Raw genomic sequence first — 23,455 nt, 5'->3', positions numbered from 1 at the left:
ACAGTGTAACTTGATGCGTTTCCAGGGAACATTACATATTGTGATCTACTGGCAAGATTAAGGATTTTTTTCCTCCAATTGAAAAAATTTTCTATATTTCAGTCATTATTTTATAATAAAATTTTTATATAAAAAAGCAAAAGATTCCTCTTTTTCATTATCTACCACAGTTTATTGATTTCTTGCCTTTAAAAAAATAATAGCTGCTCTAAAATACTCTAAGTCTGATGGAGAGTAAAGGGGCCCAAAGTTTAGTTTCCTGTTTAGTTATACCATAAACCTATCGTCCCACTAAGATCAAGTACTCTGTGGTATAGTTCAATAGAGTGAATACTGAGCTGGTTTAAGAAGGTTTTTGGTTTTTGTTTTTTTTTCTGGAAGGTGGGCTCAGGTTTCCAGTAATAATAATTACATGACTACCTGATTTGTGATGCCACAGAGTGAAGATTAGGGTCCCAAATACACAGGCTAATGCTCATATTCAATATATGAGATTGGAAGTTCCTTCAATTTGGGGTAATAAAAATGAATCATAGGTACAATGGTTATGTGTGATCCCTGATGACCTCTAGTTATGAGATGATGTTGATTCTTTGCTAAATAAGGCAGCTGGGGCTGAATCACCCTCATGTAACCATGTGATAAATCTGAAACAATATTTTACAACATGCACATCTAATACCTTGCACAGAGTACACAAATACAAGAAAAGGAATACATGTATAATAACATGCTATTAACCTCAGTTATAGTTTGTCATAATGCTGGAGAACTTGCGTGAAAAAGCAGAAGGGCTCCATACAATTTCAACTTTAAGAACTGTATTGCTTCTACTCATCTTTGATTCCTTTTGTTTTCATTTTTTAATTGAAGTATAGTTGATGTATAATATTACATAAGTTACAGGTGTCTAGCATAGCGATTCACCATTTTTAAAGGTTCTATTCCATTCACAGTTACTACAAAATACTGGCTATATTCCCTGTGTTGTACTATATACATCCTTGTAGCTTATTTATTTTATACACAACAGTCTGTACCTCTTAACCCCCTAACCCCATCTTGATCATTTTAAATTTCTTTCATGTATCTCTGCTGAAGCAAAAATCAATCGATCAAATAGGAAAAAAGTATACAGAGCCATATTTGTTAAGTAAGGGAATTAACATGGTTACAAATAATTTCTTTTCTGAGAATTAGATGCTTTCCGACCACTACAAATTGCCTTGGCCACAACAGACTTCCTGTTCTCTTTAATAAACCCTCTGGTTGACGATCAGTAGAGCTCAATAGCATGAGACGGATCTGAGACTGCACGGGAACGCAACCGAGCTGCTCATCGGGTGGGAGAGTCTCATAAGGGCCTATTGTCCAGAGATTAGGCATCTGGAAATAAAAACTGTCCTTTTATTTATGAAATGAGGCATGCAGACCTGTGTTTGTAGTTTCAGGTCCATGACATTCAGACATCACCCACGGCAGCCCTGACACTCTCTGATTCTTTCTACTCTGCAGTGGGTAGTCTTTGGGGCTTTGTCACAGCTACCATGCTGCTGGCTAAAATGACTACAGAAGACTTCATTCCAAGCACATAGGGGCCATTTCTCAATTGGCCAAAGGCCACCGTCAAAGTCTAAAAAAGAAGTTGCTTTTCCTATGTCGGAGCTGAGCAAAGCTCCCTCTGACGGTATTGTAGATCCCAGCTGCTCAAAAAAGAGGACAAAAATGATGGTGTTTAGAGTAACCCATCATTCTGAGCTCGAGAAGCCAACAAACCTCACAATAAGGGCTATTAACTAACACTTTGTGGTCAATTCCAACGTAAGCGTGTGTTTAAAAGTAATCTTCACCTAAATTTCTCAAATTAAGACACTGATACTGGTTTTTATCCTGGTAGAGCAGACACTTATACTACATTGGTTGCTTGAAAAACATTTTTTATCCCATTCAGAAGAGTATTGCGATTTTATTTTTTTACATACATGAGAATTCACATGAATACTTTCATTGTGCTTTAAGGGAAAGGTCCTTCTTGTTTTGCACGAATAGTGAGCAGTTGCCCATAACTGGACCCTAGTCATGATCCAGCCAAGTCAAGCATGGTGATTCATCCATCATAGTGTTTAAGTATATAATTAGGGAACCTTGGAGACCTGTTTCAAGACATTTTAGTCTTGGACAGGCAAACCACGGAGCAAGTCACTTCCCTTCTTTTTGCTGTGCTTCATTTTCCAGGCTCCAAAATGTGTCTCACCTCCTCCATGGTGGTAAGGATGAAACGTTTTACATATGGAAAAATGTGAGTATTCATAGAACACACGGTTCCAACAACAGGAATATACTTATTGCACCAAGGTCTCCCCTTGGCAAGGACTCAGAGGCTGTGGTCTGAGCTCACTCTCCAAGGAGGTACGGCGAAGAAGCCTGCTCCATGTGAGGCCTGCAGATATGCCCTCATGAGCAGCAACAGGCCTAAGACGTGAGCCAACCCACCGCAGCCAAGCCGCCAGGGCACCTTTTCCCGTGGCTGCGGGCATTCTTTCTTCCGCGCTGGGCTCAGGCCTGCACATACCTTGCCATGCTCCTACTCTCAGAAAACCCTTTTCTTTCCTTGTTCTTTCCTAATCTCAGGTTTGACAAAGATGCCACCTTCTTTTGAAAATCTTCTCTAATTCATCCAACATACATCTTCTCTTCTCAGAATTATATCGTTTACTGTCTGTATTACCCATGAAGTCTGCAGCTTAACTGTAGAATATTGTAGAACCCAAAGCTCTGCAAGTGATTAATTCAGCCAGTCATGTTACGTGTGTGTACTTTTGTATGTAAGCAAGCCACATTAAATCTGCTTTCGTGATAAAATGTAACTATACATGAAATGTTTTGCCATGTTTTTTTGTTTTTTTCTGTTTTTTTTTTTTGCGGTACGCGGGCCTCTCACTGTTGTGGCCTCTCCTGTTGTGGAGCACAGGCTCTGGACGCGCAGGCTCAGCGGCCATGGCTCCCGGGCCCAGCCGCTCCGCGGCATGTGCGATCTTCCCGGATCGGGGCACGAACCCGTGTCCCCTGCATCGGCAGGCGGACTCTCCACCACTGCGCCACCAGGGAAGCCCTTGGCCGTGTTTTCTATTGTGTCTCTGGTATACTTTGTTATCCCTTTTAAAGAATGAAGTACTTGAATGCAGACATGTCTTCAGGATTTTTTTGGTATCCTGTCTCTGAGCACCTACATGATCCCTACCTTAATGCTTAGAACAATCCTTTTTTTTAAAATATAGCACTGTTATTGAAATATAATTGACATGCCATAAAATTCACCCTTTTAAAGCGAGTTCAGTGGTTTTAAGTCTATGCACAGGATTATGCAATCACCATCACTATTTAATTTTAGAACATCTTCATCACCCCCAAAAGAAACCCCATATCCACTAGAAGTTACTTTCCTTTCTCCCTCCTCCCCAGCCCTAGGCAACTTTAATCAGTTTTCTGTCTCTATGCATTTGCCTACTGTGAACATTTCATGTAAATGGAGTCATACCATGGGTACACTTTTGGGACTGGCCTCTTTCACTTAGCATAATGTTTTCAAGGTTCACCCATGTTGTCAGTACTTCATTCCTTTTTATGGCTGAATAATATTCCACTGCATGAATATACCATATTTTGTTTATCCACTCTTCAGTTAATGGACATTTGGGTTGTTTCCACTTTGGATTATGAATAATGAGGCTATGAATATTCACATAGAAGTCTTAATGTGGACATATATTCCTAGCACAATCAAGTCCAGAGCATTCTCCACATATCCTTACTGAATTGAAGTAAGCTCTCTAGAATCCCTTCTCTGCAATATTGTAATGGTACCACTCACTGTGGGATGCAGGGAGTTAATATTTTCCCCAAGTCATGCACCTTATTTTTCTAAGAAGCAGCTGGCTCAGAGCACGCTGTTTAGACAGAAACTCCAATAGCAAAAGTCAAGGTACTTATGTTTGATTTCTGTCATCACAGTTACTCTACATCCTTGAACATGAGCCTTTCCAAATCTCAGCTTCATTAGCTTGTAAACGAGAGGGATATTATAACTAAGAAAAACCTAGTTTGAGAAAGACCCTTACTTAGCTTTTAAACTGCAATCACAGCGTTCTTGCATGAACACCAAGAGCCATTTAAAGTCTGCTTTTCAGGCTAAGAAGCCAAGGATTAAAAAGAGGTTGACATTCTTATAAAATGTTAGGCTGTGTCTCAGTAAGAGATGCAAGAAGAAAAAAATAAATGGTCACGGCCTTTCTGCTTTTCCATTTAAAAGATATTAAGGTCTTTCTGCTTCCTCTCACAAAATGACCCATGTGGTTGAGCCTGGAAGTCCCCACATACCAGTTGCTTTTTATAGCTAAAAACAGGCTATGAAAGAATAAATGTTAAGAAAGCCCAGTTCACGAAGTCTTGTTAATAAGCCATGAAAATTGCAGGATGCACTGGAGAGCCCTGAGACTCTACTTCTGAACTACTGGTATGAAGAAAGGATTTGAGAAGATTATGTTAACTCTTTCGACAGGCTATTTCAGATGTGCAATGCAGACCTTTGACTTTGAAGATGCCACTGACCAGCACTGAAAGTCTAACCTTTCAAGCGGAAGTACTGTTTCTTGTTCATGTTGGTGTCCTTGCTGTCTACAGCAAGGAGCTCACAGAAGGTGGGCCAGGAAACTGAGTGGAAATAGAGCAGTTTGACAGGGGTGGGCAGTATGGAAATACAGGTGATCAGGTGGCCTTTCCACAGTGTCAGTATTGCTTTTGGACCTCTGAACTTTCTTCTTTAAGGTTTTTACATCTCCCAGAAATGATGCCACTTTAGGCTTTCTGTATCTTTCTCTCAGCAAGAAACTCATTTCTGCCTTTCTCAAGTTTTGTTCTGCTATTTTGTATCAGTTTCTCCTTCGACTGAGACACTCCCCAATATGATTCACTGTGTCCTTGAAACTGTTTTTTTTTTTTTTTTTTGCGGTACGCGGGCCTCTCACTGTTGTGGCCTCTCCCGTTGCGGAGCACAGGCTCCAGACGCGCAGGCTCAGCGGCCATGGCTCATGGGCCCAGCTGCTCCGCGGCATGTGGGATCTTCTGGGACCACGGCACGAACCCGTGTCCCCTGCATCGGCAGGCGGACTCTCAACCACTGCGCCACCAGGGAAGCCCCAAAACTGTTGTTTTTTTAAATAGATATTTATTGGAGTATAATTGCTTCACAATACTGTGTTAGTTTCTGTTGCACAGCAAAGCGAATCAGCCCTATACATCCACATGTCCCCATATCCCCTCCCTCGTGAGCCTCCCTTCCACCCTCCCTATCCTACCCCTCCAGGTCATCGCAAAGCACCAAGCTGATCTCCCTGTGCAAACTGTTCTTTAGCTCTTGTTTTCCTTTCTTACTCTCCTTGCCTATTTCGTGAAGCCACAATCTGGTGACTAAGTTCTTTATTTTTTGGTCTTAAGTTTCTATTACTACCAGCTTCAAAAAGAAAGATGAGAAAAACAAGAGCAGCAAATACAATTACTGAAGGAGTGCATGTTTTTGAAATGAATGAGTTAATAAATGCATCTAGACGGCTTATTCCAAGTAATCATTACGATGCAAGCAGTACAGAAGATCACACTGCTTTTTCCCAGAACCCACGCACCAGAGGAAGAGTTTCTACCTCGTGGGCCAAGAAAGAGGAAAATGCTTCTACTTTGGTTTCTTAATCTGGAAGAAGACGATTTCAATTCAATGTTCAACAATCTTTATTGAATGCCCATGAGCCAGACGTTGTGTTGGGTACTTAAAATACAGATATGAATTGATTTCTCCCTTGCCTAGTAACAGAAAACAAGTGAATAAGTACATGGTGCTACAGGGAGGAAATCAGCCTTTTGATAGCAGCTAAGTACCAGTCACTGTATCGGAAGGAATGAGCCTCTGGGGAAAGGGATCCCGAACTTAGCGCTGTTTTTTCAAGGTGATGTGTTAAGTTGTGTCAAAGAGGAAAGTATCATATTAATGATCTCAAGAAACACCAATGACTTCATTCTCTTTATTCTCAAATTTCATTTCAGAATAGGCTTTTTGGTTCCTAAAGGTACTCAAAGTTATATTCTAAAATAATAACATACATGTGTCTGAAAGACAACTCGTGAAATAGATATTCATTTTCCACCTGCTCGGTGCCGAGCGCCGTTCTAGTTGCTGGGGGGTCTTAACATGATCAAGGCAGGGACACCCTTGTCCTGCTTGGGGTTACTCACTGATGGTGAGAGAGCGAAAAAGCAAACCAAGATCCTCCTTGGTAGTGGTAAGTATTATAAAGAGAAGCAAACAGGGGGATGTGATAGAGTAACACAGGGTGGAGGTGGGGTAATGCAGGTTGGAAGTCAGAGATGGTTCTTTGAAGAGGTAGCATCTGAACTGAACCATGAATGGAAGAAACGAACCAGCTGTGCGAGGGGAGTAAAGGCCCCACGGAGGGGGTGGGCTGGGGAAAAGCAGGGAACACAAAGAACGCTAGGTATCTGTGTAGTGACCAAGGGAAATGGGGCTAGAAGAAAACGGCTCAGAGATGATCACGGGCCAGGTGAGAAGCTGGATTTGACTCTAAAGGCGATGCAAAACCACTGGAAAGTTTTAACTAGAGGCGTGGCATTATCTGACTTGTATTTCCAAAAGCTTCCGTTGAATAAATCAATCAAGGCAAAGAAGGATGCAGGGAGACCAGTTAAAGACCACTTCTGGGGATCCAGGCAAAGAAGGATGATGATGGCTTGGGCCAGCAGTGTGAATGGAATACTGTCTTGGTAAAAAATAATCTCCTTTAAGGGGTATAGAGGACCAGATGAAGACTTTGTTTCTTGTTATTTCTTAACCATAAGCATTCTTCATCAAGTTTAGTGTTCATCCTTATTAGGGCACACACTCCTTAAACACAGGACTTTTGTTTTTCTTGTCAGTCTCTCTTGTCTAGAAAGTGCTACTCTATATTCAGCGCCTTGTGGGTGCTGAATAAATACTGATTAAGCAAACCGAATAATGAACCATGTCTACTGCAAGCGTGGGCGCTTGGTAACACGGAAACACAGAAGTGAGCTAGATTCTCCCGTCCGCAGGGCACAACTGGGAAGGACATTGGAGGGAGGGTGGGGAGTTTGGGGCCGCTCCCCTCCTTCCATCCTGAGATGCTTTGGGATTGGAGTGGCCACGCAATTACTACCTCTCATTGGGTGACTGCTCATATCCCAGAGCATCCTTACTCATTGCTCAAGGATGGGCCTGGGAAACGATACCCTAGCCAGGTGAACAGAAGCCTTGCTGTTGGAGAGCAACACCCCTGAAATGTGATGCAGGCTGTGGATGGAGCAGACTGTGGCAGAAGGCATTTAAAGAAGGGCTTTACTCCACATGGAGGGAGAGGAAGCCCCCGCAAAACGAGCATGGTTGTACTGTATAGCGGGGATCCCCAAATTTCTTCTGTAAAGGGTCAGATAGTAAATCTTTTAGGGCCCTCTCTGTCTGCTGCAATTACTGCACCTCTGTTGTAACTCTGCAGCTGTATCATGAAAGCAGCCATGGACAACAGGTGAATGAATGGGTGTCATTGGGTTCAAATAAAACTTTATTTATGGATACCAAAATCTGAATTTCATATAATTTTCATGGGTTATAAAGTATTCTTTTTTTCCCTTCAACTATTTAATCAATTCTATGAAGAAAATAAAACAGGGTAGTGTTTAAAAAACGTAAAAACCATTCTTAGTTCACGGGACATATGAAATTAGGTAACAGGCCACCCATGAGCCATTGTTTGTCAACCCTTCCTCTGTAGAGTAGGAAAGCAGGAAACCAATCCATCTGAATGTTGTTCAAAAACTGGCAACTTTACGTGGTAATAATATTCAATACTCTCCTTTAGTTTGTGAAAATATCATTTCATGGAAATGAAAATTGAGCTGTTTGTCTAACACAATATTTTCTGATGATAGGGTGGCATCAAACGTCTCTTGACCACCTGCCAATTGGGAGCCACGCTGCCAGCCGGTTCCTAGCTACTTCTACACCCTGTTATGTGCTCTCCCTGCAGAGGCCAGATGAGCTTTTAACAACATGCACCAGGTCACTCGTCCCCCTTCTTGAAACACTCCAGTGACTCGCCACTTGCCTTTCGAATAAGATGCAAATGTCTTATCTTGTCCTTGCCTGACCTCAACTCTGACCACTCTGGCTGTCCACCCAGACCTCTCCTGGGCCTTCAGAGCAGCTTCCTGCAGCCCCAAACCCTCCTTCCTTCCCCAGGCTTTAGCAGGGTTGGTCTTCTTTGGGAATTCAGAGCTCAGCTCAAATGTCAGCTTGTCAGAGGTGCCCTTGATCATCCAGTCCGGCTCAGTTCTTCCCCTCGTTACTTCTATTACTCGGCCCCGTTCATTCTTCATAGAACTGGTCTTTATCTGAATTATCTTGCTAATTAATTTATTTACTTATTTGGTTTTTGCCTGATTCCTCCCACCAGAAGGTAAGCTTCATTAAAACTAGGATATTTCTGTCTAATCACTGCTGTCTCCCCATTCTGAGATATTTTAATACCTAACATTTGGTATTATACCTTCTATATTTGTTGAATGAATAAAGGAAGGACATCGTGTATGGGGTGATAGAATGTTACGTTCAGAATTGTGCTAGCATGTTACCCCAGTTGGGGATGAGGGTGACTGTGTATGACAGGGTGGGGGGTTGGGTTGGGGTGGAAGACCATGGCCTTGAGAAATGGGCAAGGACCAGGTCATGGAGAAGCCCTCGGGAAATACTACAGTGTTTGCCCTTTGTTTTGAAGGCAATGGGGGTGGCCACAGGTGGGTCTTAAGCAAGGCCAAGATAAAAGAATTCCGTGTATTTATTGGAATGTTTACATTGGGAAAATAACAAAGCACTTATTATATGCTCTGTTTACACAATTAAGGATAATAGCAAAGGACACAGAGCAATCAGACCAGTCTTAACTTAAATGAGTGTGGAAAGATGCCAAAAAATGAATTCAAATTCAGTACAAATGTTACATTGCATCTACATGCCCCCATTCTCTTCTTGAGCTGGGGGAACTTGGAGTAGCTTTTGACCATATTTCTGAGTAACAGAGCTAGAAGAAAAGGGGCTCCAAGTGTCAAGTTGTTTGTGTGTGTGCTGTTTGACAGAAAGAGACTGTTTCAAGGTTTACCCTCGGTCTGAAAGAAAATGAGGATGCAGAATTAAAAAGTAAAACGTGGTTCAACTTTGTGCTTGCAGTTCAGGCCCCGTGGCCCCGTCCCATCACGGAAACAAGATTTCTGTCCAAGATAAGCCTCTTTTAAAGTGTGTCAAACACTCAAGCGAGAGACATTTAAAAGTCTGAAAAACAGATGGGAAGAGTTTCTTTTCCCTGTCTACAAATCTGTCTCCTTTCTTTCCATCATTCTCGGTACTTGGAACAGAAAATTGTTGACTTCCACACAGCTCTTTTTTATTAATTCAAGGAGAAAGGTGAAAAAAATGAACCTTTAGAAACCAGAAGCCAGATCTGCCCCCAAGATAAGAGAAGGAATGGAAGTTTGAGGCTGTTTGAGGAAGTGGAAGCCCTGGGGCCCCAGCAACTCGTCAGAGGTTTCCACTGACAGTGGCTGTGCCACAGGTTACCTCAGAGCTGCTTTTTCATCTGCTTTAAGAAGAACCGAGGGGCAGGACAGCAATAAAGACGCAGACGCAGAGAATGGACTTGAGGACACGGGGAGGGGCGAAGGGTAAGCTGGGACAAAGTGAGAGAGTGGCATGGACATATATACACTACCAGATGTAAAATAGACAGCTAGTGGGAAGCAGCTGCATAGCACAGGGAGATCAGCTCGGTGCTTTGTGACCAAGAGGGGTGGGATAGGGAGGGTGGGTGGGAGACGCAAGAGGGAGGGGATAATGGGGATATGTGTATACGTATAGCTGATGCACTTTGTTATACAGCAGAAACTAATACAACATTGTAAAGCAACTATACTCCAATAAAGATGTTAAAAAAAAAGAAAGAAATTATATCCACACACACAAAAAAGATGTTCATTTTTGTGATGTCTGAGACTACCTTTCTCTTACAAAAAAAGGAAAGGTTACCATCTGCCCATTGAGATCTCTGTTTATATAGATATTCACTAACAAATTAAACATGCTTCAGATGACCACAGACGGAATGCTTGGGACACATGCGTGCTCATCGTCCATAACTTTACTGTGCTTGTCTCCAAAATGAATTTCCTTTTTATTCATTCCCTGCACCACCCTCTGGAGCGTTCTGTGTGCCAGTGAGCATCACCCTAAATGGGACACATCTCAGATCACAAATCCTTCCGTGAAGATGCGCTTGCCTACCTTTCCTTGCCCACAAGGCTAAGCAAGGGACAACCACGATTAAGGGTGATTTTTAAGACCTACATCTTTTGTGCCCCCGCCTCTGCCTTTGGTTGGTTCCAGTTGCTTGGAAGCTTTCAGTTACAAATGGCCTAAGGGAGGAAGTGTTCTGTGAGGCTAGGTAAGTGGTTAGAAACCAAGATACTGGCAGGGACACAAGTACCACCTGGAGCCAGGCAGCTCCCCATGCCCCTTCCATCCCGTGTGGCCACAATTATCACTGAGCCTCCAATCTTCCAACTTTAGAAGACCTTGGGCACTTTCTATACTGGATATGCGTTCCATCTGTGATGACGGTGATGTAGGGTGACCACAGGAAGAGGGCTGAGCTCCCCAAATCTATAAGGAAAGACAGGGACACAATTTGGGAGGATCTACTATCCCCTTGTGGGGCCCCCCTGAACTTAGATGGCTTGAAAAGACAACACTTACTGAAAAGTCGTCACTGGGGAAGAACAGGAGATCTCGAAGGGGATCATTCTGATAGGTCTTTTCAAGTTCTTCAATGACAGTTTCATAATCCAAAGGCTGGAGAAGCCTGGGCTTTTCTTGCTGTAGACAAAGAAAATATTGTATTAACCACCGAAACGGAGAATCTTGCTTTTTCTCAACATCTGGTTGGATTTCATTTCTTAGAATCACCAAAGCTCTGATATCGTGCAACCCTTCTAAGAGAGTCATGGAGACTGCAGGCATTTGGGGCAAAGCCACATAACTATTATTTCCAGATCTGAAATAATATGAGAAGATCTTGAAATACCTGACATCTCACTCAGTAATTTAAGCGCCAAGCCTCCAGTGCACATGGCGTTCAGCCTTGTCACATCCACAGAGTAGATGTTTATGTAAACCTGATCTTTGTTAATGTGGAGAAAGGCCTTCTCCTTACTTGCTATAGTATTATGATGATTATCATCAATTTTCGTGAATTAGATACTTCCTTGTGAGGTCTACTTGGGTCTATTTTAAGCTGTTGGCTCCCTGCTAGCAATCTAAGTAACACAGACTGTCTTCGTCGTCACTAAAACTTGGATCCTGTGTCAGGATTAATTGCTTGGCTCTGAGCCTCTTTGCCAATATAGAGAGAAGTTGGGTAATTCTTTAGTAGGATTGAACAACACAGTTAATATGGAAACAGTGTGGTGAAAATGGAGAAGAGTCTGAAAAAATAGCTAGATAATCTCACCACATTAAACTCCTAAAGCCAAGGGGAAAGACACCTCCCTCAAAGAAGCTGCCCGAGAGATATTTAAAATGCCAGTGGGAGAAAGGTGGTTGTTTCATTCTACAGTTGATATGTTTACACCAAACTGTATAGAACTCACAAAGTGAGAAAGATGGAGCCCAAAATAAATAATAAAATATTACTGAAGACTAAGTACACAGTCTAAGTTCCCTTAGCCCTTGGATGAAGCATTCATGCAGCCTAAATAAAAAAGGATCATTGTTTGGATTATTTTTGGGCTCCTGGAAGCTGGAGTGGTCAACGTGAAATCTGCATGCTAAAGTGATCTCATAAATGAAATAAAAAATTATTTTATTTTTCATGTCAATGACATCAGCAGACACTTTCCCACCAACCCCACCCCTCCCCGCTCTGCAAAGCCCACAGATTTAGCTTCAACTTCTAAAGTCTTCTTTGGAAGATCTCTGCTGGTAAAGCTCCAGAAACTGTTACCAACATTTTAATAACTGCTAATGAGCTCCTCAAAGCAGCAGTCAATGTTTTTTTCCAACTATAAAAAACAAAACAAAACAAAATGTAACACAGTGGGCCAACAACATGGATTTCCATGTACTTTCTGCATCGAAACAGAACAAAAACAAACCCATTTTACAAATGCTTGAGGAAACTGAGGATGATGAAAGGTGAATATCCTCTCTGGAGGGGCCCTTCAATGAAGATTGCTGATTTAGCAAATAAAAACACAGGACTTCACGCTTGGAGGAAAGAAGAAATTTAGTTGCCCAACATAATCCATTTAGTGAAAGCTGTGAGACATTCAATATTTTCAAGTAGAAGATACAGAGACACTATGGCATGATGGGTAATTGAAAAAAAAGTCCTTCTTGCATCCTTTCCCTGCCTTTTGATATAATTATTCTATTTTAGACTTCTTTTAGGTTCCAATTCCCTATTTTCCCAGGCAAAAATTAATTCCAAGAAGCACAGATTGATAGCTCAAGAGGCAAATGCAGGCTGCAGACGTTTGTTTTGGCTCACTTATCTTAATGATTTTAGTTGGCTTTGAATGTCTCTGAGTAGTGGTATTTCACTCCAGGTCAGCAACAGACCTCAGTAGCCTATCACCTCTTACCCTGCAATGTCACATGTAAAAAACCTTTTTTTAAACTTTTTATTTTATATCGGAGTATAGTTGATTAACAATGTTGTGGTAGTTTCAGGTGTACAGCAAAGTGATCCAGTTATACATATAAATGTATCTATTCTTTTTCAAATTCTTTTCCCATTTAGGTTGTTACATAATACTGAACAGAGTTCCCTGTGCTATACAGTAGGTCCTTGCTGGTTATCCATTTTAAATATAGCAGCGTGTACGTGTCAATCCCAAACACCCTAACTATCCCATCCCCCCACCCTTCCTCTCCTGGTACCCGTAAGTTCATTCTCTAAGTCTGTGAGCCTGTTTCTGTTTTGTAAATAAGTTCATTTTTATCACGATGTCACATTTATAATATATTACCAGCTACCCCAATAAGCCTTCAAGTCTGAAACACCTGGCTTATTCTGGAATCTCTTTTCCCCCCCTTAATATTGTGTTTGTGTATGGGACGTAGCAAATAAAACAGAATGCACTGTAAAACGGTCAGGAAGCTCTTATCTCCGCCATCGAGTTGGTTGGTAAGCCCCATTTCCTCACTGTTTCTTCAGCTCAAGTGTCTGATGTCCTTCTACCAACAGTTCATGATGTGATTACTAACACTTTCCCTTTTCTCTCCCTTCTTCACACCAACATGCATAGGAGTGTGGGAGTGTGGCTTAGTGTGCGTTGGGATTTATAGGTTTAACTACTGTCAGCAATCCCCCGACCCCTGACCAGCCTCCTCCCATGACTGGTGACTGTTTAATGAGATGTGCATCCGCCACAAAAACAGGAGTGCCCCTGTGGCCTCTGTCCTTCTGCACAGCCTCTTCCGGTGCCCCTCACCAGATCTCTGAGCTGGGTGGAGGGCTGTCCTGGCAATCATGCCCATTCCCACTCACCCTTCACAGCACCTGCCCCAGAATCTGGGCCTGGGCCAGAGGGGCAGGGGAAAGAGGAGGCATTAGTAGGAAAAAAAAAAAAATAGAAAAAAATATGAACAGACTCAGCTTTGGGATTTCCAAACACAAAATAAATTATATATGAAATTATATCTCTACCACATGCGATGGAAAGACTTCGTTTGCTTTTCCCAAAGAAATAAAATGGAGAAAGCCTCGAAAAAAAAAGGCAAATGACATAAGGATGTTTTAGAAGGCCTTCTACAGTCTTGTTCTCACTATCATTTTTTTTTTTTTTTTTTTTTGCGGTACGCGGGCCTCTCACTGTTGTGGCCTCTCCCGTTGCGGAGCACAGGCTCCGGACGCGGACGTGCAGGCTCAGCGGCCATGGCTCACGGGCCTAGCCGCTCCGCGGCATGTGGGATCTTCCTGGACCAGGGCACGAACCCACGTCCTCTGCATTGGTAGGCGGATTCCCAACCACTGCGCCACCAGGGAAACCCCTCACTGTCATTTTAGTTTTATCTCCCATTAGTCGAAAACTTAAGCGTTAATAAACAACCGCAGGTCAAGACCTTCAAAGATCTTTCTATTTATTTATTTACTTATTTACTTGTTTATTTATTTTTACTAGGGCCTAAACTCCACCTAAAATGAATCCCACCTAAATTAGTACAATAGGAAAATCAGAGTTCACAAGTCACTGGTTATTAATAAAACCACAGGAAATGTAAATCCTAAACTCTCCTTGATACACACAATAAATGGCATAGCCTGTAAGCACCTGTTGGAAGGTATATTTTTAGTCATTCACTTCAGGCTATGACATGCCAGCCAATTAACGAAGGAGGTTTACTAAGCCCTTCCTGTTTAAAATGTTGCACTGAGGTTATCCTGACTTGGGGCTGCAAAGCCTAGCAGATCTGCTTCATATCATTTATTAAGTTTTGACCTCTGGGGGATAAGTAAAATTCTATCTTTCCAGGGAATTTGTTAAATAGTGTGCAACGTTCAAGATATTCAATGTTTCATAATTTGGGGAATATGAGGTTCATAAATAAAAATAATAGTGATATCTTCCACAGTACCTAGAGCTTAGAATTTGGCAATGCTCGCCGAGGATGCTTTATGCATCTGTGATGGTGAGAATCCAGGCTATGCAACCAGTAGTCTTCTCTGGAGCAAGAGAGCTGTCAGTTCCATGTTTTGGTCAAAGAGACAGATGTATACAAAGATGATGGGATCGGTTAATTTCTCACTACTGCTCCTTACAGAGATTTTGAGTGAAACTGGGAACTGAGAAGCATTGATTTACAGCTTTACAACAGTTGGGTTGTCCCTCCTGAATTTAATGTGCCTCTTTCCTTTGGAAATGCACCAACTGGGATAAGGTATGTGCCAAGATTACCCTGAATTGGATTGGACTTTTATAGTGCTTTTTACTCTTACTCTTTTTCTCTCAAATGAGTAATGAATTTCATTAGCTGTTCTAAAATCATTCCAGGCATGGGAAAAGGCAACCACCAGTGCCCGTCATTATGTGGCAGGGCTGGTGCTGCACTGATGTGGGAATAGGGCTATTCTTTTGATATAGTATTAAGACATTTGTTTGATCTACTCCCCCAGATCCACAGCTCTCTTTCAATTCGACTTCACAGCAGAAGAATGGGCTCCTGTCACAAAAACAAATGCTTTCTTCCCCTCTCCTTATTCCACAACTTTTCATGGAACGCCAACGCAAATCTAAGCCTTGGAATTGGTGAACCTGCCATCTTGGTAACAACCTGAGCTGCCAGGAGCTGTTTACTGGTACGAAACAAGCAGACTGTCCATGCTTTAGCTTAAGACTCTAATTTCAAGAACATGGTGTGCTACCACAAAGGTCTGAATTATTTTCATAATTATAATTCAAAAGCAAATGAATGTAGAAATGACACTGAAGGTCTAAGCATTTGAAGTATGTAACACTGAAAAAAGTCAAATGACTACATGATCAACCTAGACATCTCTCCAGAATCTAAGAAATAACCTAGACCACGCAGCCTCATTTTAGGGAAGTGTGATTATAGGTTTTCTATGTTGAGATGCAACAGAGAGTGTAACATGCACTCTAGAACCAGAATTCCTGGGCTCCTGGTCCTGGCATTGCCACTTACAGGCTATGGAACTTTGGGCATGTTAGAATCTCTGTGCCTTAGTTTCCCAATCTGTAAAATGGACATTTTAGTAGGAGTTAGATCATAGGACTGAATGAGGTAATATCTGTTATGCTCTTAGAACAAAACTATACCCATAGTACTCATTACATAAGTGTTAAGTAGATAAAGGCTGTGAGTTTTAAATTTCCACTAGTCATGGATTTAAGGCACCTGTATTGTAAATTTAATGTGTACAGAGAGCAAATAATAGGTGCTCAATAAATATCTGTTGAGTAAATAAGTTTATATCCTTTCATCCAGGAATTCCTTTTCTGGGACTCTATTTTAAAGAAATAATCACACATATAATCCAAGAAGTATACAAGGATATCATTGCAATATTACCTTTGTAACAAGATGGAGAAAATCTCTCCACTTTAATGCAAGAGGGCTAAGAAAGGCAGGCAGGCTGGTGGAGGCTATATCTAAAAGGTGAAGACACCAGAGTTGTTGTTCACAAAAAGCGATTCATATTTTCCAAGAATCGTATGTAGTGGAGAAAGGCTTAGTGCTTTAATGGGCTTTGGGAAGGATACTGAAAATAGGATAGGAGTTGGAAAAGAATCAGTGAAAAATTGTGTGGTACATGCTGTAATTCTCCTTGTAACTCTTCAAATATTCAGTAAAGCTAGTTAGCTCACAACATTTTGCATGTGATTGGCTTTCGTGGGGAAACGTGAGGAGGTTGGGGTCCATGATCAAGATGGCAAGTATTGCTGCAAAGGGAAAGAAGACAATGAAAGGAGGAAGGAAAGGAAGTCAAATGCATCCTGACAATGGTTCTAGATTCACACATATTATGACATTAGAATTGAGTCCAGAAAAGCTAGATCTCTCAGGGGTAATAAAGCCTGAAGGACCAGCAGAGCTAAATATGGGAAACAATAAATTATTAAAGGTAAAGAATGATTAGGAAATTATGGCACATCCATTCTAAGAAACAGTACATGCTCATTAAAACTGAGGTTTTAAAGTTTGCAATGACAAGCAAAATTGCTTATGTATTGTTAAGTAAAAGTAGGAATAAATACTGCACACTGAATAACTGCACAAAATTTTTAAAAATTAAAGAAAAGAATTAGAAATCTGTATCCACATATTATCAATTATATTTAGATGGGACTATGATGTTTAGGATTTTGTCATTTTGAATTTTTGCATTTTCCAAATCTTCTGTAATGAACATATATTTCTTTCATCATGGTGAAAAATGAACTTGGCCTTTCAAAACTCTCATGTCTCTGAAAACACTGGGGAGTTGCTTGGTTTTAAAATTGTTTACCCTTTGAAAACACACCAAAGAGGGAAAGTAGAAAAGCACATGAAAGTTCAACCACTAACAACTTGAAGTAATTAAAAAAAGAGAAATAAAACACTGGTGAAAAGAGACCAGGAAAAATAACTACAGATTATGTATGTGATTCTAGAAGCTAATGTCAGCAAGAAAGGGAAGAACAATTAGCAATTTATTAACAAAAGTATTTTGAGCTCTGTAGGGAACCAGAAACATTTGGTAAGTTACTTAAGCAGCTCTGTGCATTGGCCACTCTTGCAAAGGATTAAAAGTCAGAATTTCTAGTTCGAAGTCCAGGGTCTTTTACCTCCCAGCTAAGTAACTTGGACAGTCATTTAAACTGAGACTTAGAGAGACTGACTCAAAGGAATCAAAGGGCAACTTCCTGCTTACAGCAGTGTTGTCATAAGGATCAAAGAGATGAAGTATGTGAGGGTGTTAAGTGAACCACCAAAAGCGAGGCAAATATAGATTTTTCTTTATTCGAAAACGATTGAAAATTACCATATATGTTTAACCCCAAATATATCCCAACACCAAGTCAAACCAACCAACTAATCAAACTGGTGATACTAAATTCTTCATGTCCCAGAAACTGTCCTACATGCTTTTATGTTTGTTATCTAAATTTCCTTAAAAAGCAAACAAACAAACAAATAAACCTTGATAATCAGTGGTTCTACTGGAAGCAAAAGAGGTAAAAGCATAAGGAAAAGCACTGAAATTTAGGAAAGGGCAGCATCTCCTCTGTGTCTTCTGAATCAAGTCAGGCCGCTCTATGACCGGCAGGAAGAAGGAAGGCAATCTAATTATGTACATCAGCAAATGAAAGTGACTTTGAAAGTCTGCCTTTTATTTTCCTTGAGAAACCAACCTAGAAAATATTTTCTTGTATTTATATTTTCAGATCAAAAGAAAAGGATTAAATTTAGGATTAGTTTAGTATTAAACTCATTAGCTTTGCCAAGATAAATACCTAGACAACAAAGTTTTATCAAAAGATATTTAGAATTTCTTTCTGTAGCTCTAACCTACACACATGCAAGTCAAGTTTGTGAGCAATAAGGAGTTAATAGGATCGCTAAGGACTAAAATCAGGAAAAGGGTTTGATGGGATGAGAAATGGAGAACAATCTCTATAGCAAACCCCTTGTGTTTGGGGCCACATGTCTGTGCTGTAAATGTTAAGTGTCATTAGGAAGCCAAGCACTGGTTACTCACCGTTAGGGTTACTCTAGTTAGTCTGATCTGAACCACTTCCTTGGTTCTGCTTTTCAAAAAAATCTGATCTTTTCAAGAAAGAGTATTATGCAAAGAGTTTTTTCCCCTACCTTTGAGATGTTTCATATTTTTTCTGTGACATGCAGTGTCTACTGTGATGCTAGTCTAGACTTCCTCTATTTTCCTCAACCACCCCTGTCGCTTTCAGATATCTGAATCTTTATTCTAATTTTAGTATTTATAACAGAATTAAGTTTATATCTGAATGCCTTCATCAGCTGACAATATTATCCATCCAGGCTAATGACCCAGAAAAACAAATAAAAATAGGTGTGCACTTCAGGACCAGTACAGAAGGCTCTAGTAGGGCATGACATGCCAATTACTTAAACATTCTCGTCACATCTTGACCTACAGGCAAATAGGGAACAGTGAGGGTCCACACGGTCTTTAGACAGACCCTAAAAAAAAAAATACCAATCTCGACATCTCCAAACAAATTAGAAACAACACAGCTGTTAATTAATTTCAATGTTATCAAGATGACTGATTACATTTCTTAAAGAAACTAAGAGATCTAAATGACACATGGATTCTTTAGATCTCAAGTTCATCCAGGGCCCTTTGGCCTTAGTGCAACTGGAATGGAACCAACTTCCACACTACCTGTGTTTAAAACAAACAAGAAATTTGCGAAGACCCCACACAGCTGGATCCACGGCCACAGCTGTCAGCCTGTGGTCCTGTGACAGATTTAATTCAGCCTTTCATCAAAGGGAGTTCCACTGGACAACTTCTCTACTGGTTGAGCTTCAGAAAGCAAGATGAACTTTTCTTACCAAAAAGGAAATGATTAAGTAAGGAATAAGCCATCTTATGCTGACCCTTTAACCTTCTCTCTGTCTTCAACCCCACAGTTTCATGAGAATGGATAAACACCAGTTAAGTCAAAGTTAAGAGCTGTGCAGCTGGGCAAACTCAGATTAAGCTGAATTTGGAAACAGTTCCCTTGGTAACAAAAACGGACATAGATCTCAGAAGAAATCAGCCAAAAGTAACTCTGTAAATGTCCTAGTCCATTTCAGTGATATAAAGCAGGTTAAACTTGGTAAATTACAAAGTTGTTTGCAAATACGAAGGATGATTAGTCATCATATTCAACACAAACATTATAGTTAGAAAAATCAGGATATTCTATTAACCCTTAATTTCATTAGGAAAATTAAGGACCCGAAGAGATTTATAGAATGAAATAAGGTATAGTTTCAATCTGAATTTAAATCTTTTCAGTCTTATTTTCTCTTTTAAGGCAATTTAACAACATATATCCCTTAGGAGCATGTCAAAATTCACTCATTTTTGCTCCGAAAATGAAAACAGAAAAGTGCCTGCTTCTTTGCCTAACACTGGTACTTGTAAAGAAGTAGGAAAGAAGATCTAAATCAAATTAAATTACGTCTCATTTAGTTTTCTAGAAACACTTGAAAGATAATAAATATCATTAAAAATACATCACAACCCAATTACAAGTCCACCTGACACCAGGGAAATTAACGCCTTTGAGCCAGCTGCCAGGATTTTTAGATTAATTTATATAAAGTCTGTGATGAAAGCTGCCACCAGCTTAAACTCTGATACTATTTTAGTACTTTAACAGGCACACAAATGAGTCAAATGTGAGAGGTATGTATGTGTGTATGTACATAAACACATACATGTCACAAATACACGAATGTAAATAGTCCTGTCAACAACATGAATTATATATGTTCAATAAATCTTCCCATAATGATTGGTCAGCTCATTCTTTTATTTCCTTTCTTAACCTTTGGCTACTTGGAACTGAATATCAATAGTGGACATTTGTTGTTTTTTGACCTAAGTAACATCCATCCTGCTTTCTTTTAGTACTAGCATGTTAATTTCCTTCTGAGGGGGTACTTCTTTCTCCTTCCCTGTAAAGAGCAGTGTCGGTGGGTCTGATAATTTAAAAAGTCCTGTTTTTCCGTGATCAAGGGCATGTGACCCCAGCCCATTCAACACTTCCCGCCAGGACTCTGAATCTTGAAGGAGAGATGCCAAAATCCCACATGACCGTCCATTAGTTCCAAACACCAAGACCATCCCTGTTTCCCACTGCCCCGAGCTGCTCTAAGTCCATTCTTGTTCTTTGCCCAGCCTGTCTCTCCATTCTTCCTCTGTTCCCTTCTCTGGATGTGTTTGTTTACCAGGGAAGCTCTCTTCTGCTTGCATCTAAAAGAATCTAAAATGATATAATACAAGGAGCAGCGCCTACAATAAGGGACTATTATTTCCTCAACTTACCTTTGTTTGGATTTGAATCATCTTAAAGGAGAACCTCTCCTGTAGCCAATGACTCCTTGAAGTACAGGATGTAGGTTTAGTAAACTCATGTGTTACTAATGAATTCCAACGTCATCCTACTCTATAAAAAATATATCAGGTATCATGCATCCTGAGAATGGGGGACAAATACCTTCTTGGTTTTCCAAGGTGATAAACTCAGTGAAGCCTTCATCTCTAATTTTCCACTAAGCCTAATCCATTCTAATCATCCCTCTCTGATGTCACCAGAGCAACTGGGGCCAAAAAATAAGTTTATGTCCACATTTGCTTTCAGTGCTGATGTTGTCACAAACTATAATTTTGTCTCTATAGGAGGTGCCAGGTTGCATTGGAAGTTGTGTTAGAGATGACCGACCAGGTGTCTCTAAGCCATTGCTGGCCCTGTATCACCTTCCTTCATTCTGTCATTTTCAGCTTAAGAGAAAACATTTGCTATATTTGTTGTATTAAAACCAATTCATGTGTTTTTACTTGTAGAAATAACATAGTCACACCAAACAATTTAATACTAATAGTAACTTTAGACACTACCATTTTTTATCATTTACCCCATATATGCTAATGATAGCTTTTATTTTCCTACTACTATTATCATGATCAAATGGCAAGGCCTATAGTAAGTGTTTAACACTTTCTCTCATTGAATACTCATATCAAGCCTAGAAGAGGTCATCATTGCTTTATTTTACAAATGCAGAAACTTGGAATCTGAGGACCTGCTCAGCAACTTGATAGAACAACTGATATTTCAATCCAGCTCAGGATAAAGCCTTTGGTCCCCTCCACTACACTCTACCAGCAAAGGTCATAGCTTTGCAGGAATAAGAATCAGAAACGCTTTTTTTTTTTCCTATTGGGAAGGTTCTACAATAGAGCTGTAGCTTGGGTACTATTCCTGCTCCCTTGGTCAGTTTCCACAATGAGGGAAATTAGAAGGCTGGGGGCTGGTGGGAGGTCACTGGGCACCTCAAGGGAGGAAGTCGTAGGCACAGAGGACTAAGAAACATTTATAAAATGGTACGGAAGATGAAGAAAAGGAGATGAAAAGGTATATTAAGGAATCATATAAGGAATGTGTGATTTTATGATTTATAATAAGAAATATAAAGTTGGTCTTCATCCTCCTTTATGGCACTGAGCTCCTAAAACCCTTGGAATTTCCTAAGAGCATGATGAAGGTGTTTTTTGTTATGTTAATGAATGACTTTTGGACAGGGTGGGGTGGGAGGTTGGTTTCCATGAGAACCAACCATGTGATTAGAGAGCTGGCCCTTTCCATCCCACCTCCCTGACTTCTGGGGAGATCAAGTGGGGTTTGAGGTTGAATCAGTGTTTAAGAGCCAATGACTTAATCAACGATGCCTGTGTAATGAAGCCTTTATAAAAACCCAAAAGGATGGTGTTTGGAGAGCTTCTGGGTTGGTGAACATGGAGACTGGGGGAGACTGGTGCCTTTCCCCATACCTTGCCCTATGCATCTCTTCCATCTGGCTGTTCCTGAGTTATATCCTTTTATAGTAAATCAGTGATCTAGTAAGTAAAATGTTTCTCTGAGTTCTGTGAGCTGCTCTAGCAAATTAGTCGAACCGGAGAGGGGATCATGGGAACCTGTGATTTATAGCCAGTGGATCAGAAGTACAGATAACAACTTGGACTTGCACCTGGCGTCTGAAGTCAGAGCGGGTGGCTGGAACCTCCAATCTATAGCCCGTTGGTCAGAAGCACAGGTGATAACCTAGACTTGTGGTTGGCCTCTGACATGGGATCAGGGGTAGCCTCGTAGGACTGAGCTTAACCTGTGAGATCTGACATGACCTCCAGGTAGGCGGTGTTAGAACCGATTTAAATTTAGGACACCCAGCTGGTACCACACAGAATTTCTTGGTGTGGGGAAAAACCTCCACACATTTGGTGACCAGAGGCGTCAGAAATGAAGTGTTTTGTATGAGGAGTAAAGGAGACACATAAGAAAGAGAAGACAGGTGGAAAACTGAAGTTTTCCAACTGAGAATGCTAGATAACGTTTGTGTCAAAAACCACAGCGGAACCTGCCACCAATTGAGGGACTGTCTGCATTAAGAAAGTTTTGTACTGCTGTCATCTGGGAAATAAAAGATGGGGGGATCATGGTGTTATTTCCTGTCCACTGTGCCCCCTCCCCACCCCCCTCTGACAAATGGTCCACCTCCTGCTCAGATAGTTGTAAAGAACATTGTCATGGAGCTAAGCTCTGCCCAGTTTGGCTTGGCAGTTCTCCTCCACCTTGTCTCTCTCTGGATTTAACTCTGCTTCCTCTCCTAGCACTCAGTCTCGAGGAAAGTAAGGTCATTCTTGGTTCAATTGCAGGTACTAATCCGAAGTCCACTTTGAAAGCGTCTTCTCTGCAGCTACGCAGCATCTGAGCTAGCTGTTCCCTATTGCTTCAGCCACAGGCAGACTCCTCAGATCCAGTTTCAACTTACACTTCTCCATTTCTGTGGTCTGGACTGAATTCAGATCCCCTGTTTACTCCTGTTTCTTTGCTTCCTTCCACCTGTCCATTTATAGCATTCATCCCTGCTTTACGTTGTATTCCAACCCTGATTCCATCTCATTTCATCGTTTCCTGGAACCATCATCCTGGTTCCTGGGACCCCATCCTGTGCTTCCTTTCAGCTAACTGGTTCATTGTAAAGTAACCTAAATAGGTAACTGTGAAT

At 40.9% G+C, this 23,455-nt stretch overlaps 1 protein-coding gene across 4 annotated transcripts in view; it reads right to left on the bottom strand.

The window, feature by feature from the left end:
• Positions 1-23,455, bottom strand: part of DOCK10 (dedicator of cytokinesis 10) — a gene marked incomplete at its 5' end in the record, with an annotated part of 280,108 nt that overhangs the window by 143,131 nt on the left and 113,522 nt on the right. For all 4 annotated transcript variants that reach the window (XM_082658291.1, XM_082658290.1, XM_082658292.1 and 1 more), the window contains one exon: positions 10,883-11,002. In XM_082658291.1, coding sequence (XP_082514417.1) covers positions 10,883-11,002 — 120 coding nt within the window. The remainder of the gene's footprint in view (positions 1-10,882; positions 11,003-23,455) is intronic.

Source organism: Grampus griseus, assembly GCF_964374135.1.
Source record: "Grampus griseus genome assembly, chromosome: 7".
Taxonomy (NCBI): Eukaryota; Metazoa; Chordata; class Mammalia; order Artiodactyla; family Delphinidae; genus Grampus; species Grampus griseus.
This window is presented reverse-complemented; position numbering and strand designations above follow the sequence as displayed.